Here is a 15,485-nt window from a genome sequence, read left to right as displayed (position 1 = left end):
CATGATGTCTGTCAATCAACCAATTTGTAATCCATTCCATCACCTTGGGACCCTCCAGGCTTCTCATTTGATTCATAAGCCTCCTATGTGAAACTCCATCAAAAGGTTTGCTGAAACCCAAGTAAATCATATTGAGTGCTCTTCCTTGATCTAATCCTCTTGTCGCCAAATCAAAAAAATCAATCAGATTAATTTGACATGAACTTTCTCTAATGAAACCATATTGCCTTGGATCCTGCAACTCACCAGATTGCTCATAGTTCACTATCTTTTCATTCAGCAGTCTCCATTAATTTTCCTACCACCATGGTAAGACTAACCAGCCTCTACTACCACTTTTGTAAAGCAGGATCACAACTGCCCTTCTTCAGTCTTGCAGTCCCACTATTGTCTCCAAGGATTTATTCAACAGATCTTTCAGCAGACTAGCCAGCAGTTCTTTGAGCTCTCTTAGTATCCTGGTTTTGTGGACAAAATGAAAGATAAACTGAAAATATTCAATTTGCTTATAGGTCATCAAAATGAAGTTTCTAAGGGGTATGAAATTACTACTTTCTTCCCCAGGGCCCTAACAATGCTACCACTGAGCAAAGTCAGGCTGCAGTTAATGACAGGAAACTGATCACCACCACCCTTCCAATTATATATAGTACAAGCCGTTAAGCCCGTTAAAACGGGCTACATCCCTCTGTCTCTTACCTCCCCCTCATTCTCTCTCCCCTCACTCTTCACCACCCCCTACCTTCCTCCCTCTCACCCACTCCTCCCTCTCCTCTCACTCAGTCCCTCCCTCCCACTCAGTCTCACTCACTCCCTCCCCCCTCTCTCCCTCCCTCTCACTCACACTCAGTCCCACTCACTCTCCCTCAGTCCCACTCCCTCCCCCTCCCCCTCAGTCCCACTCCCTCCCCCTCTCCCTCAGTCCCACTCCCTCTCTCTCAGTCCCACTCCCTCCCTCTCTCTCTCAGTCCCACTCCCTCCCTCCCTCTCAGTCCCACTCCCTCCCCCTCTCCCTGTCCCACTCCCTCTCTCTGTCCCACTCCCTCCCTCCCTCTCTCTGTCCCACTCCCTCCCTCCCCCCTCCCTCCCTCTCAGTCCCACTCCCTCCCTCTCTCAGTCCCACTCCCCCTCTCTCCTCCTCTCCCTCCCCCTCTCCCCCCTCTCCTCTCTCCCCCCCCTCCTCTCTCCCCTCTCTCTCCCCCTCCTCTCTCCTCCCCCCTCCCTCTCTCTTCCCCCTCCCTCCTTCCCCTCCCTCCCTCCTCTCTCCCTCACCTCTTCCCTCCTTCCCTCCCCCTCTCCTCTCCCTCCCTCTCTCTGTCAGTCCCTCCCTCTCTCTCTCCTCCCTCGCTGCCGCCGCCGCCGCCGCCACCCCCGCTGCCATCCGACGCCGCCGCCGCTACCACCGGACGCCGCCGCCGCCACTCAACGCCGCCGCCGCTGCCTCCCGACGCCGCTGCCACTGGACGCCGCTGCCACTGGACGCCGCCATTTTTTTTCTTTTTTTTCTGGCTCAGACCGACGTGCTCGCCCGCACATGCGCGGTAGAGCTGGTCTCTACTGCGCATTTGCGGCACGTCGGTCATCCTTCGTTTATTAGGTAGGATAAGAATGAATCAAATTCTTGCTGCTTGTGAAGAAATATACTGAAAACTCCCTCAAACTACCTTGAGGGACTGGCCACAGAGATCTAGCTGGTTCTACCTTAAGGATCAGCCCCGCAAGGCATTCTGGGCCCAGGGAGGATCCCGTCAGCCTAATGTAATTGGTAGAGCCCAGAAGGGTTAGAAAAGCCAAAGAGAGCAGGGAGAAACCAGGAATGTGCTAAGACCTGCTATGTGTGATACCGAGTATTTGTGAGATACCTGAACTTCAAGATGAGCTGCCTAATTTGTCTGTTTTGTTTTGCACTGCACTTTGCTTTCACTGTAAATAAACTGTTCTTAAGGAAGAACAGTCTGCCTCCTTTTTCCTCTAGCTGGTTCCAAACTGCTACCGCTCGAGTTATCACACTGTTTCTTGTTAGTTGACCCTTCCTTCTCTTGGGAGAATGCCATAGAAAATATATCCATTCCATGCAAGTTGGCCTTGTCTTTCACTATTTTTAACTCGCTATATATCTATATGGTTGACCATATAGGTTTTCATAACTATTCCAACAAACCAACCCCTCACCTCCATTTCATTTTTCCTATTGTTCCCTCACTTTATATCTGTTACAAACACAAATTTGACCATGGTTTTGGTTTACTACTACTTTGAATGCTTATACAGCGTTGCTCTCTGCTTCAGCGGCAGGGGGAAATGTGGAAAAGAGGATTTACATTCAGACAACATCCAACAAGGCATTGATCTGTACAGTCTGGGTAAACAAGCATTGGGGTAACTTGCTTGATGCGGCGGTTATTACCCTTAACCATTAAGCCTTATGATTCACCTTTGATGCAACTCCATTACTCTCTGCAACATCGCAGGGGGTGGCAGGAAATTCGAATCAAACAATTACCAACAAGTGCCCTGAATTTGGTGGTCGGTGAAACAGATACATATGGGAAAATAAGTGTGGGAGCTTGCTGGGCAGACTGGACGGGCTGTTTGGTCTTTTTTAAATTTATTTATTTATGCATTTTAAACAATTTACACGATAACTCTTGAAAAAGAAATACAGAAGTAATTTTAGAAATTATCATAAAAAAATATAACAAACAATTCTACTGTAAAACTTGATTACTCTGATTTGAAGTCCTCTAAGTTGAGGGGGGTAGGATTACTCTACTCAAGGTAATCATTACGTACAATTTAATCAAGAGAAAAGACAGCTCGATGAGGTACGGAAACAATCACTTATTATCATAAAGGACTAGCTATTTCAGTACTGGTAGCAGTTGTTTCTAGAGGAATCTCTCCCACTAAAAACTGTGTTAATTGGGGGGCATCAAAGAAAATGGAGGTGTTATGGTTGCTGAAAAAACAAATATATTGTTTTCCATAGTCCATCATTAAGTGAGAAATCGGTTCATATTGTTGTTGTATTATTTTTTCTCACAGAGGATTTTTCTTTATATTGTATGGTACCCTATTCTAGGCATCTGCCACCCTGTCAGTAAAGAAATATTTCCTGAAATTTATGCTCAGTCTTCCTCCTCCATATCATGACCCATATCTTGACCCACTGTCCTCAGGTTTTTTTTAATGGAAAATGTCTCATCCTACTTTACCGAAACGTTTGTAGCTGAAGCCTACTACAAATATGACTGAGAGACCCTGTTTAAAATACTAATTAATCTTATCTCAGAATTATTTATCGGGCATGTCTGATGCAAATTATTTCATCACTTACATTGTAAAATATCTTGTGTTCAGAAAAATGGAAGATGAAGGCAAGCAACTGAACAGAAATCAAAAAATGAAAATGATAAATCATGTGCAATTTCCTACATAGAATCCAGCAAGTCAAGTCAGTAACCTAACAATTTACAAATCCAATTTGGAAAAAGTATAACCTCCCTTTCTTTCCTCCTCCCTAACCACAAATAGATTTCATTTTGCATTCATATTGTCAGAGAAGAGATTAATGAGGACCAAACTGGTGAGACAACATCCACATAATAAACTGCTTTGTGATTTGCATTCTGCAAGTGGCGTTCACTGCAGCAGCTTCACAAACTGCATTAGTAGGGCACAATATCTTCAGAGTACCACCCTTAAAGTCGCTCTGAGGGCATTCTCCTTAGAAGGGAATAAGAAGCTAGGCCTAGGGAGAACACAGGGGCTCTAGGCAAGAGAAGAAGTCTAGGGAAGGCTAATGCTGCTGAACGGTGAGTTATAATGTTGCCTTTATTTAGGATCTGGCCCCTCCACAGATACAACCATGGAGGTACAATGCCTCCATTGCAGAGGCTGGGGGGTGGGCTGCTGAGCTCAATTTAAGGGCTGGCCCGCCCACCAGCCTTTTGAATTAGAGGAAATGTTTGCTAGTAGCAGCCATGCTATACAGTGTTATGGGATAGTAGGTATCGAGTGGTGGGGCCAGGCTGGGCCCAGACTTGTGGGTGGAGATAGAGACACCTTCAGTAGGGATAAAGGGGGGGGGGGGGAGGATGTGCAGTCATACCCTTTAGTGAGTCCTCATTTAGAGGATTGTGTGCAGTCTGGGAAACCACACCTTCAAGTATATAAACTGGCTGCAGTCAGTCTTCATTTTACAGCACAACAGACTAGCAGAGATGAGTATTAGTAACTGTGGTTGCTCCATGCTTTACACCCATGCAGTCTGTTAAAAGTAGTAGCTACTGAAATGTGCTGATTACCCCATGCCTTCTGTTAAGAATAGTAATTACTGCTCCATTCATGTTTCCCCCAGCCTTATACCTATCATGAAGAGTAGTAGCATAGTGTCAACATAAGCCAGTAAAAACCTTGTGTAACCCCTTTTTGGGAGTGGTAATTCCCTTCAGGGCACACATCCAATTTATACTGTTCAGGGCTGCTCCACTGGCACTCCTCCCAGTTCCTGAGCTCTCTATCCCAGAGGTGGATTCTTTTTATGGGGGGGAGACTCTCGTCTACGGCCCTGAATGTATGAGGGTAGTTGTGGCAACTCATGGAGGAAGCTGCTGTAAACAAAACTGGAAATTAAACAGTAACTTTAATGATTAGTTAAAGGCAAATAAAAGTCTATCTTTAAACAAGTATGCAGTTACAGATGTTTCGTTGACAGGGTATTTTATTCTGAGTAGGTATCCATTTCTTCAGCAAACTGGTAGAGCTTCCCTTGGTAAATGTGCACTAAAAACTCTCCCAATGGCTTAACTGGGATTCCTATTCTTCTTTTAGCATAGCAAAAACCATTGTTACCTTGATTTTCAGATTCTCAGCGATTCTCAGTTGGTTATAAAGCAAAATGCAACCAATCCCGGCTCTCCTAGGTGGAAGGAAAGTGAAAGGGGATAGATAGCTCACAAGCCCCCGGGCCAATTCAGTAAAGTCCGCGGGAGAGCGGGCGAATGCCCACTCTCCTGTGCGCGCGATACAGTATGCTAATTAGGCCCGGCGGTAAAACCAGGTAAAAGGAGGAGCTAGGGACACTAGCATATCCCTAGCGCCTCGTTTTGGACCGGAGCGGTGGCTATCAGTGGGTTTGACAGCTGACGCTCAATTTTGTTGAGTCTGTTCTCGAGCCCGCTGACAGCCATGGGCTTGGAAACCAGACGCCGGCAAAATTGAGCGTCTGGTTTTCGACCCGACAGCAGTGGGTCGACTTCAATTTTTTTTTTTTTTTTTTTACTTTTGGAAAGTTTCAGGACCTCCGACTTAATATCACCAATATATTAAGTCAGAGGGTGCTTTCAGAAATTAGTGCCTACCTTTGGGTAGGCACTAATTTCTGAAAGCAAAATGTGCGGCTTGGCTGCGCATTTTGTTTTCTGAATCATGCGGGAATACCTAATAGGGACATCAACATGCATTTGCATGTTGCGGGCGCTATTAGGTTCGGGGGATTGGACACGCGTTTTCGGCCCCTTACTGAATAAGGGGTAAGGGAAAACGCGCGTCCAATGGAGGGTTAACAGTGCCCCCGTGTCAGAGCGCACTGTACTGTATCGGCCCGAAGGTGTTAAATCTCCAGGAATGGAACTACGGTGCCATACATTCTTATTCGCCAGTCTTATTTTTAGGCTTCCTGCAGGGTCAAGCAGGCATTTAAAAATGTCATTTATTTCTCCTCCCATTTTATATTGCATCTACGGCTTGCTTATTATCAGATGACATAGGCATTATGGAGCTAGTCCATCTGAAAACCTTTTATTTATGTTCTTGAGTTAACTAATCTTTGTTTAAATACTCCATGGCCCCCCCCTCCCCCACCCTGCCTTTTGCATTCGAGACTGCTCAGGTATGCCCCAAAGGATAGCAAAAGCAATTTTCTTAATTCTACATAGTAGCTGACAGATGAAACCTGCTAATCAATGACAAGCAAATGTCTCATGTTAGATCACTTAGGCTTTCTAGAACAATCCCTTGTTAGTTGTCTCACTTCGCTCAGCTGATGATGAGCACTATTGGACATCTGGGTTAGGAAGTACCAAGGATCTCACCATAAGCACTTGCATGATAGCATTTTCTGTGTGTCATCCTTCTCTTTTTCTTCTGTCAAGCGGATCCTCACTACATTTGTATTGCCAACTCGGTGCAAAGTTGCGTGGCACACGCTGTACCTTAGACTTGAGACGACTGGGATCCCGGCAACTTGGGATCTTGCGTCTCTTTCTCATCTCTTCAGTTGTTCATTCCCTGCAGGGATTCCAGGCATTGCTTTGTCTAGGCTATGGCAGTGACTCACATCCCTTTAGCATTGAGACTGCTTAAGACATGCCACCTTCACCAACAAAATTTCTCAGCCTAAAACATCTCAGGTCCTTGAACAATTCTTTGCATATTGCCAAGGTTGCTCAGCTATTGACCGATTGCTATCAGACTCTGGGTCTCAAAGTCCTAGGGGATCCACCTCCAGCACTTGCATGTCAGCATTTCTACACATCATCTTTTTTTTTTTGTTTTTGTTTAGCAGGTCCTTTTTGGCAGCCAGGCATTGCGAGTCCTTTCAGCTGCCATCTGATACACAGGCTGAAAGGGACAAGGGACAATGTGCAGAGAGCCCGAGATGTATCTCATACTGAGTTTTTGAGCTATGGCAGCCTGATGAACAGCCAAGGTAACTAACTGAATCAGCTGCTTGCACCACTATGGCTTCCCACCTTCCCGGGTAGACGATAGCGAATCCAATTTTCTTGATCTCACATGGCATTCAGCAGTGATAAGACTTGTTGAAACATTTACTGTACCATTCGACTTTAGTACTGGGGCCCAAAGGCATTCTTGGCATAGCAGGTAGTGTGTCAAGCTCATAATCTGAATGCCCTAAGTCAATCGTCAGAAGGCAGCGGTCAGCTTTCTAATGCCCAGCACTTGCATGTCAGCATTTCCTGAGTGTCAGCCTTTTCTCTGTAAGTTATTTATTGTATCTGGGGTGGTGTTCCTTCAGATCTTTTGGTCTTTAGACAGCAGACACATGTCCAGTCATATATTTGCAATGTTATAAAATTCTTGGTCAGCTTCTGATCTGTAAATTAGGTATCATAGTTGGTGCATTTGGTCTTTAGGTGCCCATATTATTCCTATCTGCAGTTCCAGGTGAGCTGACCAACAACAGTATCTATCCTATCACTGAAAAAGATTGCTGCATACTATTATCCCTCTGCATTAGGCTGTTATTTCTATAGATGAGGTCAATGATGCATTATCTGGTCAGGCATTGCCAATAGCTTTTTACAGGTCAAATTGGTATATATATATTATATCATTATAGGTATTCTCTGATGGCCTCTATCTGTTCCTGCTATGCTGGCTAATACATATTTAATAGGGATGTGAATCGTTTTTTGACGATTTAAAATATTGTCCGATATATTTTAAATCGTCAAAAATCGTTAGAGGCGATATTTAATAGGAATTCCCCGATTTATCGTCAAAAATCGTAAATCGGGGAAGGGGGAGGGGAAGGGGGAGGGCGGGAAAACCGGCAAACTAAAACATCCCTAAAACCCACCCCGACCCTTTAAAATAAATCCCCCACCCTCCCGAACCCCCCCAAAATGTCTTAAATTACCTGGGATCCAGTGGGGGGGTCCCGTTGTGATCTTCCACTCTCGGGCGTCGGGCGCGTTGATAGAACGTACGGCTGGCGCCATTTTGCTTTGCTTTGCAAAATGGCGCTGGCCATATGGCCATATTGCCGTACAGCAAAATGGCGCTGGCCATACGGCAACACGATTCGAGTGCAGGAGGTCGTTCCCAGACCCCCGCTGGACTTTTGGCAAGTCTTGTGGGGGTCAGGAGGCCCCCCAAGCTGGCCAAAAGTCCCTGTGGGTCCAGCGGGGGTCCGGGAGCAATCTCCTATGCTCGTGACGTCGGGGAACAGGAACCAAAATGGCGCCGGCGCCATTTGCTATCAACGCGCCCGACGCCCGATCGTGGAAGATCACAACGGGACCCCCCCACTGGACCCAGGTAAATTTAAGACATTTTGGGGGAGTTCGGGAGGGTGGGGGATTTATTTTAAAGGGTCGGGGTGGGTTTTAGGGATGTTTTAGTGTGCCGGTTTTCCCGCCCTCCCCTGATTTACGATTTACACGATATTTTTAAAAACAAAACCGTGACGATCCGATTCCCTCCCCCCCCCAGCCGAAATCGATCACACGATACACATCTCTAATATTTAATAGTTTTCTACATTTCCCACAAGTACATTCACTGACGAGTATCTCACAATATTCATTTACTGCAGACGCTAAGATGTAGAGGCACCACCAAAGCAACACAATAACAATAGATGTAGATGACTCACTATATATCAGGTATTGCGACTGTGTGCTTCAGTTTTCTTGTGTGGCTAACATTTCAAAATCAGAATTCTTGCCCCATTATGAGCTGAACTAGTATTCTGGAGGGCTAGGACAGTGATGATCAGGTTTGTCATTTCCACGGGCAGTGCACTACCTGTCCAGAGCGGGTACACATAGCATGGCACTTATCGAATAGCCAGTGGCATCCATTCCTTCCATATTACAGTTTGCGCATATAATCAGTCAGTCACTAACGATCAGCGGTTACTACCAGGACATTTCTGCTATACACATGTCTGGTGGTACTTCTCCATTCATCAGCGACTTGTGCCATGTGTGTAAAACAATCTTACTGTCTCCTGTCTTCTCTGGGCTACATATGCATTCAGATGTTTTCTAGGTAGCTCTTGCAACCTCAAGGGTAAGGACATGGGTGTGTTACCACAGAGTAGGTGGATTTATAATGTATTTTATATGAGAATTTAGTTGCGCCCATCGGTCACAGATGGCTGACTTGGTTTCCTTTGGGAAGATGGCTGCCTCTGCTTCTCCACGCCGACCCCTCCAGCATCCCTGGTCCAGCATGGGCGATTGTGTTCGCCATCTCCCGGAGTCAACTAGGGCACGTGTGCACAGCCCTGTCCTTTACGTGCATCATGGCGGGAACCTCGGGGGCGTCCCCACCGCATGACGTCACAAGCTCTGATATTTAAACTCCGTTCACGATTCATAATACGAGTTAGCAAGGAATCCTCCATGCTGATCTCTCTGCATTACCAAACGCTTCCGCTCTGTGTACTCTCGCTCCAGGACGACTTAGGTGCCTCGCTCCTGTCTACCCCCTGGGGTTTCCTACCACCTACAAGGACGCCTAAGGTACCCGCTCCTCGGGGGCCTTATTTCGTCCCAGACCTCCGCTCCTCAGGGGTTCTTCTCCTACTAACAACTGCCAGCATCAGAGTGAGTACTACCGCTCCAGTTCTGTCTCTGCATTGTCTCATCTCTCTCTACACAGATCCTCGGCCTACCCCGCACCGCGGACCACTACCAGATCCATCTCCCTCTCGGGACCTGGTGAGACTGTGTAACTGCCTTTTCCACTCTGCAGCCTTCAGATGGAACATTGCCATCAGACATCTTCTCTTCTGGCTGGGATCATTGCCCGTTCCTCGGGTTACCATCTACGTTGCAGTATAAAAAAGACTAACTTTCTCTGTGTCCATCTCTGCTTGGAGCTAGCCTATCACTGCAAGTCCCCGCAGGGCTCCGCCCTGTGGGAGGTGCCATCTCTTGCAGCGACCAAGGGCCCACGCCTCAATATCCAAAACACAACAAATTTTATTCTGGTTTTTCTCAGATCTTACAAGATCATCTCCATAATTTTACCCTGGACAGGGACCTTGCTTTTGTCTGCTTCTTCATGGTCTCCATAGTGCAGGTAATGCTGCATGAATTTTTCTTCAGCCCTCTTGAGTGTCATGCACTGTTCTTCTATGCTCAAGGAATATGCTTGGTGAAAGTAATTCAGGAATACCATAGTCTCTTTACAGTTTTAATACATACAGCACAATCACAGCAATCATGTAATTGTATATCAGGCTTCCCATTCATGCATTTTGTTCTCTTGGCTGTGACAGCAGTCTCCTACGGCTCGTGCAACCCTCCCATTGAAGGGTTTTTGGCTGTACCACCGAGTCTCGCCTTAGTACTGGCACAACCGTTATGGACCTGCCTTCAACTTGTGAGGCTAGTTGGTACGAATTGAGGACACCCTTATGACAGTAGACAGCTGGGTTGGGACACCCAGCACTTTATGGTAATATTACGAATTGTGGTCAAGCTTGTATGCTAATGACATGGCTTGTATGCTAATGACATGGCTTGTATGCTAATGACATGGCTTAGGGTGCACTGCGGCATTATGCTTAGCTAGGGACAGCTAGAAGCTTGGTTACTCCCAGAGCAATTTGGAATATTTGATAATATTATTATGGCTTGAACAGCATTTCATATGGGCAGCACTGACTCTTCTGGGATATGGCTGCAGCTGGGTTAGTGGGGAGTCCATGGCAAACAAGGTGTTGCTACCGTGGGGCTTATGGCATGGGTTTTTGACCATGTCCTGGGATGCACAGTGAGTGCAATGTTCAAAGCAGAATGGGCAGAGAATATAAGTAGTGCTATATTCTTGTTTTTATGTTACATCAGTGGGTGAGAACGAGACGAGTTGCCAGTCAAGTCTTCGACTTTGATGGCCAGGGGCTTGGCCTACTTACCACCCAAAATTGTGCTGACATTGCTTAATGAGTGAATCCTACTCTTTGGAAGACTAGGGCATCATTAAACTGCAGACAACCAGTTGGTAATGAAGGATCATATTGCAGGCTAACTAGAGGAGCAAGGCTTCAATGGCCCTGCATCTCCATTGGCAATTCATCACAGTAGAAAGATATTATAGAGCATTTATGAGTTGAATTTCAGAGGACGTGGTCACTCCTGGGGATATGAGAGCAACCTATGCAACTCTTATTTCCCTTCCCTCTCCCCCCTCCTTCCTCCTGCCCCCAATAACTCTCTCAATGTTTTCCTATTTTCCAATAACTTCTATCCAAGTTTCGATATTAAGCCTCGTTACTAATATACTAATATATATAGCTGTTAATCACTGTTTACTTATAATTTCTATGTAAAGCTATTGTTGCTGATTTTGAAGTTTTACTGTAAACCGATCTGATGTTTCTCTACGAAGTTCGGTATATAAAAACCATAAATAAATAAATAAATAAAACATGCTTAGAGAGTGATGTTATTGATTTAATTGTTGTGCACAGTTAACCTATGCTGTGGCCATATCCATCCAATAAAAAAGATCTTGCTTGTGAATAACGATGTGGCAGAGTTGTCTATTATCACATGCAATAATAAGTTTGGGAGGGGGCAACAAAAGGGGAGGTAAGTAGGATGTAATTAAAGGTGAGGGAGGCGATTACATCTGAAGTGGTTGTGAACTGTGAAAAACTGGTTCAGTTTTGTTTTCTTGTTATTAATGAAGAAGTTTATGAGAGAACAGGCAGAGTCCAGCCTGAATCTGTTCTTTGGCTAACCCAAGACTACTCATGTTGTCACATCCCACAAAACAAAAAAAATCTCCTGAAATGGAGCCTTCTTGGACTCCTGCTGCTTCTTCCTGGGGCCTCTCCAACATCCCCAGCCTCAGTCAATAAGCCGGGTAGTGGGCCTACCTAACTGGGCTGAGCCAAGCCAAGTCCAGCTGAGGCATCTCCAGGCCCCTCCCCATCTCCACCTGCTGGCCTGAGAAATGAGCCAGGGACCACCCTGGTCCCCCATTTAGCTTTTCTGTGGGGGTCATGAAGGAAGAAAGGGCAGGAGTGATCCCCACTTGCTCCTTCCCCACTGTGTTTCTTTAAAAAATATTGCTGACTGGCCTTAAGAATGATACCAAAGTGATGTCAAAATGGTGTATGCTTGTATGGCTGTACAAGAAAATAGTGTCAGCCAGTCCTGAGACCGGCACCATTTTGGTGCCAATCTCAGGGCTGGCTGGTGCCATTTTTAAAGAGATGCATCAGGACAGGAGGAAGTGGAACTCAATCCTGCTCCTTTCATCTTTCAAAATCCCATGGTAGGGGTAAGTAGGAGTCAGGAAGGTTTCTGGCTCTGGATCGTTTTTGAGGAGGAAGATTGGATTAGCCCAGGGTCAGACTTTGCTGAGTTTAGCTCAGCCCAGCTGGGTAAGCCCTAGACTGGCTTAATGTTAAGAGGTAGGCGAGGGTGTTGGAGGGATACTGGGAGGGGTTGGAAGACCCCAGGAAGTGGTGGTATAGGCCGGGGGGGGGGGGGGGGGGGGGGCACAGGGAAGTCCCTTTTTTAAAAAATGAAACAAAAATTCCAAAAAATGTTTGGGATATTTTGTTTCATTCCATTCAAAACAAACCAGAAAACAGCTTTTTAAGGTTTAGATGTGTGATTTGTTAGAAAGAAATATCACATAATTAACAAATTCTGATTCTTTGCATCTATCAACTTTCTCACTTTCTCTAAATCCATAATCCAATTCTTTTACTTTATACCTCTTTACAAGTTTAAAATCAAACACTAATCTGTAATCCAGTCTACAGATCTCGAAAACCAGTCATGAATATTTATTTATGTACTTTAATTTGTATTCTGCATTCCAGGACCTGTTCTAAGTGGATTCCAAGAACATCGACAGCAATTCCTAACAATCACCAAATACAATAAAAATAATAAAATAATTAAACACACAAACATCACTGGTATTAAACAAACCTATGCATTGTGCATCTGAAAATAGGTCAATCACAGCCTGTGAACACCTCACTAAATAGATATGTCTTTAATTGTTTTCTGAAGACTTTATAGTCAACCAACTGACATAACGCCAAGGGCAGACTGTAATATTAGCTAGTAGCAGCTCTGGAAAAAGTACGGTTACAAATCTCCATCAATCAGACTTCTTAATACCATTAGTTCAATAACAAGGCAGCATCTACAGCTTGTTTGTTGATCCTTATTTTTACATACCAAGGAACTTTCATGTAATAATTTCACAGGCAAGGCAAGATCAGATGATGTACAAAAATGTAGGAGATAAGTATTCAAATCTTAAATCCTTATACTAGAATTTCATGATTATGCATCATATAAAGCATCAGGTGTGGTATATAACTTTGTATTAAACTCTGTTATATAACACGGATTGTAATGATGTTACTCTCTTAACACTGAATCATGGAGGGTGTATAATTTTAAATATTCAACACAATCTCTGAAAATACCATAACCATAAAGATGGTTCATCTAAGGTAAAATAAGTGAATACAGCCAAGCACGCAAGGCTAATGGATACTAATAAGCATGAGTAGAAATCTGAATCTAAAAGATTATTTTGGGTCAAAATACAATTTTAGAAAACTGTAATAAATGATGAGCAATCTATTTTCCCAAACTTAACTACTTAGCTTTTTGGTCAAATTATGTTTGCCAGCTTCCAGGTTTCATCACTTGACTAAAGGTATTTAGATAGTTTTTAGTCCTCCTCTATGTTAATGTAACAGCTTTCTGGTTTTTGCTTCCCACTGAGACTCTAAACTGATACCACTCTCACTTAAGTGCTCATAGGAATTGCTTGTTAAATTCTGGAAGCTAAAATTGCACCGTACAACTTGTTTTTTCTGTGAGGATCCTAAACTAAATATAATATAAAATACTAAACATGGTAACTAGGCCAAGTATTTCCTATTTAAAAAGAACCAAACGAGGTTTATATTATTTCCAGGAAACAAGAAAAGTACCACAAAAATGATCAGGAAAGCCAGGTTTCGATTACCTCTGTGAACTTGCTTAAAGGTTCCACTCCAACCATATTGGCTTGTATTAGTTGTTGTAAGAGCTGCACTTGAGCCACATTGAGGAATAAATCCAGATTTGTGGTCATATTCACTTCCAATGAATGACCACAAACTAAAATCTCCTGTAGAGAAAAACCATCAAGTGCTATTAGATTTTTTTTTTGTATTTCGTATGTAACAGGTAAAAAAAAATCATAATACCTTTTTTCCCTTTTAAATTAAATTTGCTTGACTGTGAAAAGCAGTTTTGATACAATAAGCTGAACTATTTTGTCTTTAGTATGTATTTTAGAATTTTCAACACAGATGCTGAAAGGAAGCAACAGGTGATCAACCCAGCTCCATCCAAGTTAACAATAAAAAACAAAAATAATTTGGTCAGACAGGATGATGGGAAAAATAAATTTCAAGTTATATGTTTCATAAGCTAGCAGACACTGCTTTATAATTTGGAAACCAGTAAGAAAGGTACATTAGGTCAAGCTTGTGTTTTTTTCTTCAAGTCTTTTTTATGTCACGGTATTTCAGCAAACCGTTATATTTTCTCATTCTCTTATTCGTGATAGATTTTTATCCCTCTTGCTTCCACAATTGCTGATTACTAATTGGAACAGTGCAAATGTTTACAAGGTTTCTCATTGTCAAGATATAATTTATATACCATTTCTTCATGTACACAGTGATGCAAAACTGTCATTTTTAAACCAGTTTGTCCTTCTCGGGAGCTGCTGTAATAACAACTAACGCCCTCATGCTGGCAAATAATCATTGGCAATGTGCAGAAATTAATGTTTTTGATGTCCTTCCCAACCCACATGCTTGTGCCAAGCAATGCACCACAATCTCTTGAGTGTGATATGCTCCACAAATTAGTCTCTAATGAGCTGGCCCATTAGTTGGCAACAAGATTTTTGTAAATCTTTCTCACTAATTTGGAATATCTTAAGACATTGTGGTACCCTAAAGTTTTGGGAAATATGCCATATATTGTGCAATGTTTGGCTTTGATAATACATTTAGCAAAACATGTTTCAGTTCATTACTTATAAAGAATTTAGTTTTCAGGGTCACTAGGCTCTTTCTTGCCTTGAGTACTGCAACTAATTCTTCTCAGGCTTATCCAGTGCTTTACTTGCATCTTTGCAATGCACTGAAAAATCACATCACTTTCCTTTTCTGCAAATCTGTTTTTGGTGGTGTCCAATCCCATATTACATTAAACTCATTCTTCTTTCTTTTAATGCCCTGAAGTATAGTACCCTTCCCTACCTTATCCCATATTTCTCACATTGTCTCCCTCTCAGCTCTTTCCCTGGGATCACTTAAGATGATGGCTGCGTTCATGACTAATAAGAAGGAAGAAGATAACAGAATGTGAAATAGCTATGGCAGACTGACTAGAATTAGCTCTAGTTTTTCAATCATTGTTCTAGCCTCCCATTTACCGAATATTTCAACTCTATAGCAAATAGGAGGCACTGCAGAGTTAAGTAGCTGTGGAAGAAAAAAAGTGGAAGAACAAAACAAATGAATATGATTCTCATTTAGTTATTTTTTTTGTGTGTGAGCGATTTGGACCTCATGGGTCAATGGTTACTATTTGTAACTTTAAAATTGTGGCCATATGTATAGCACAATACTTTCTTTTTGTGGTTTTTAAAAATAAAGTCCTTTCCTATGCTGATATTTG

The 15,485-nt window shown here is 43.5% G+C and overlaps 1 protein-coding gene across 1 annotated transcript in view; it reads right to left on the bottom strand.

Moving 5' to 3' along the window:
* Positions 1 to 15,485, bottom strand: part of VPS13B (vacuolar protein sorting 13 homolog B) — a 2,198,633-nt gene that overhangs the window by 611,374 nt on the left and 1,571,774 nt on the right. Inside the window, 1 exon segment of the mRNA XM_029587199.1 lies at positions 13,774 to 13,917. Within this exon segment, the coding sequence (XP_029443059.1) occupies positions 13,774 to 13,917 (144 nt within the window).

Source organism: Rhinatrema bivittatum, chromosome 2 (assembly GCF_901001135.1).
Source record: "Rhinatrema bivittatum chromosome 2, aRhiBiv1.1, whole genome shotgun sequence".
NCBI classification, from domain to species: Eukaryota; Metazoa; Chordata; class Amphibia; order Gymnophiona; family Rhinatrematidae; genus Rhinatrema; species Rhinatrema bivittatum.
This window is presented reverse-complemented; position numbering and strand designations above follow the sequence as displayed.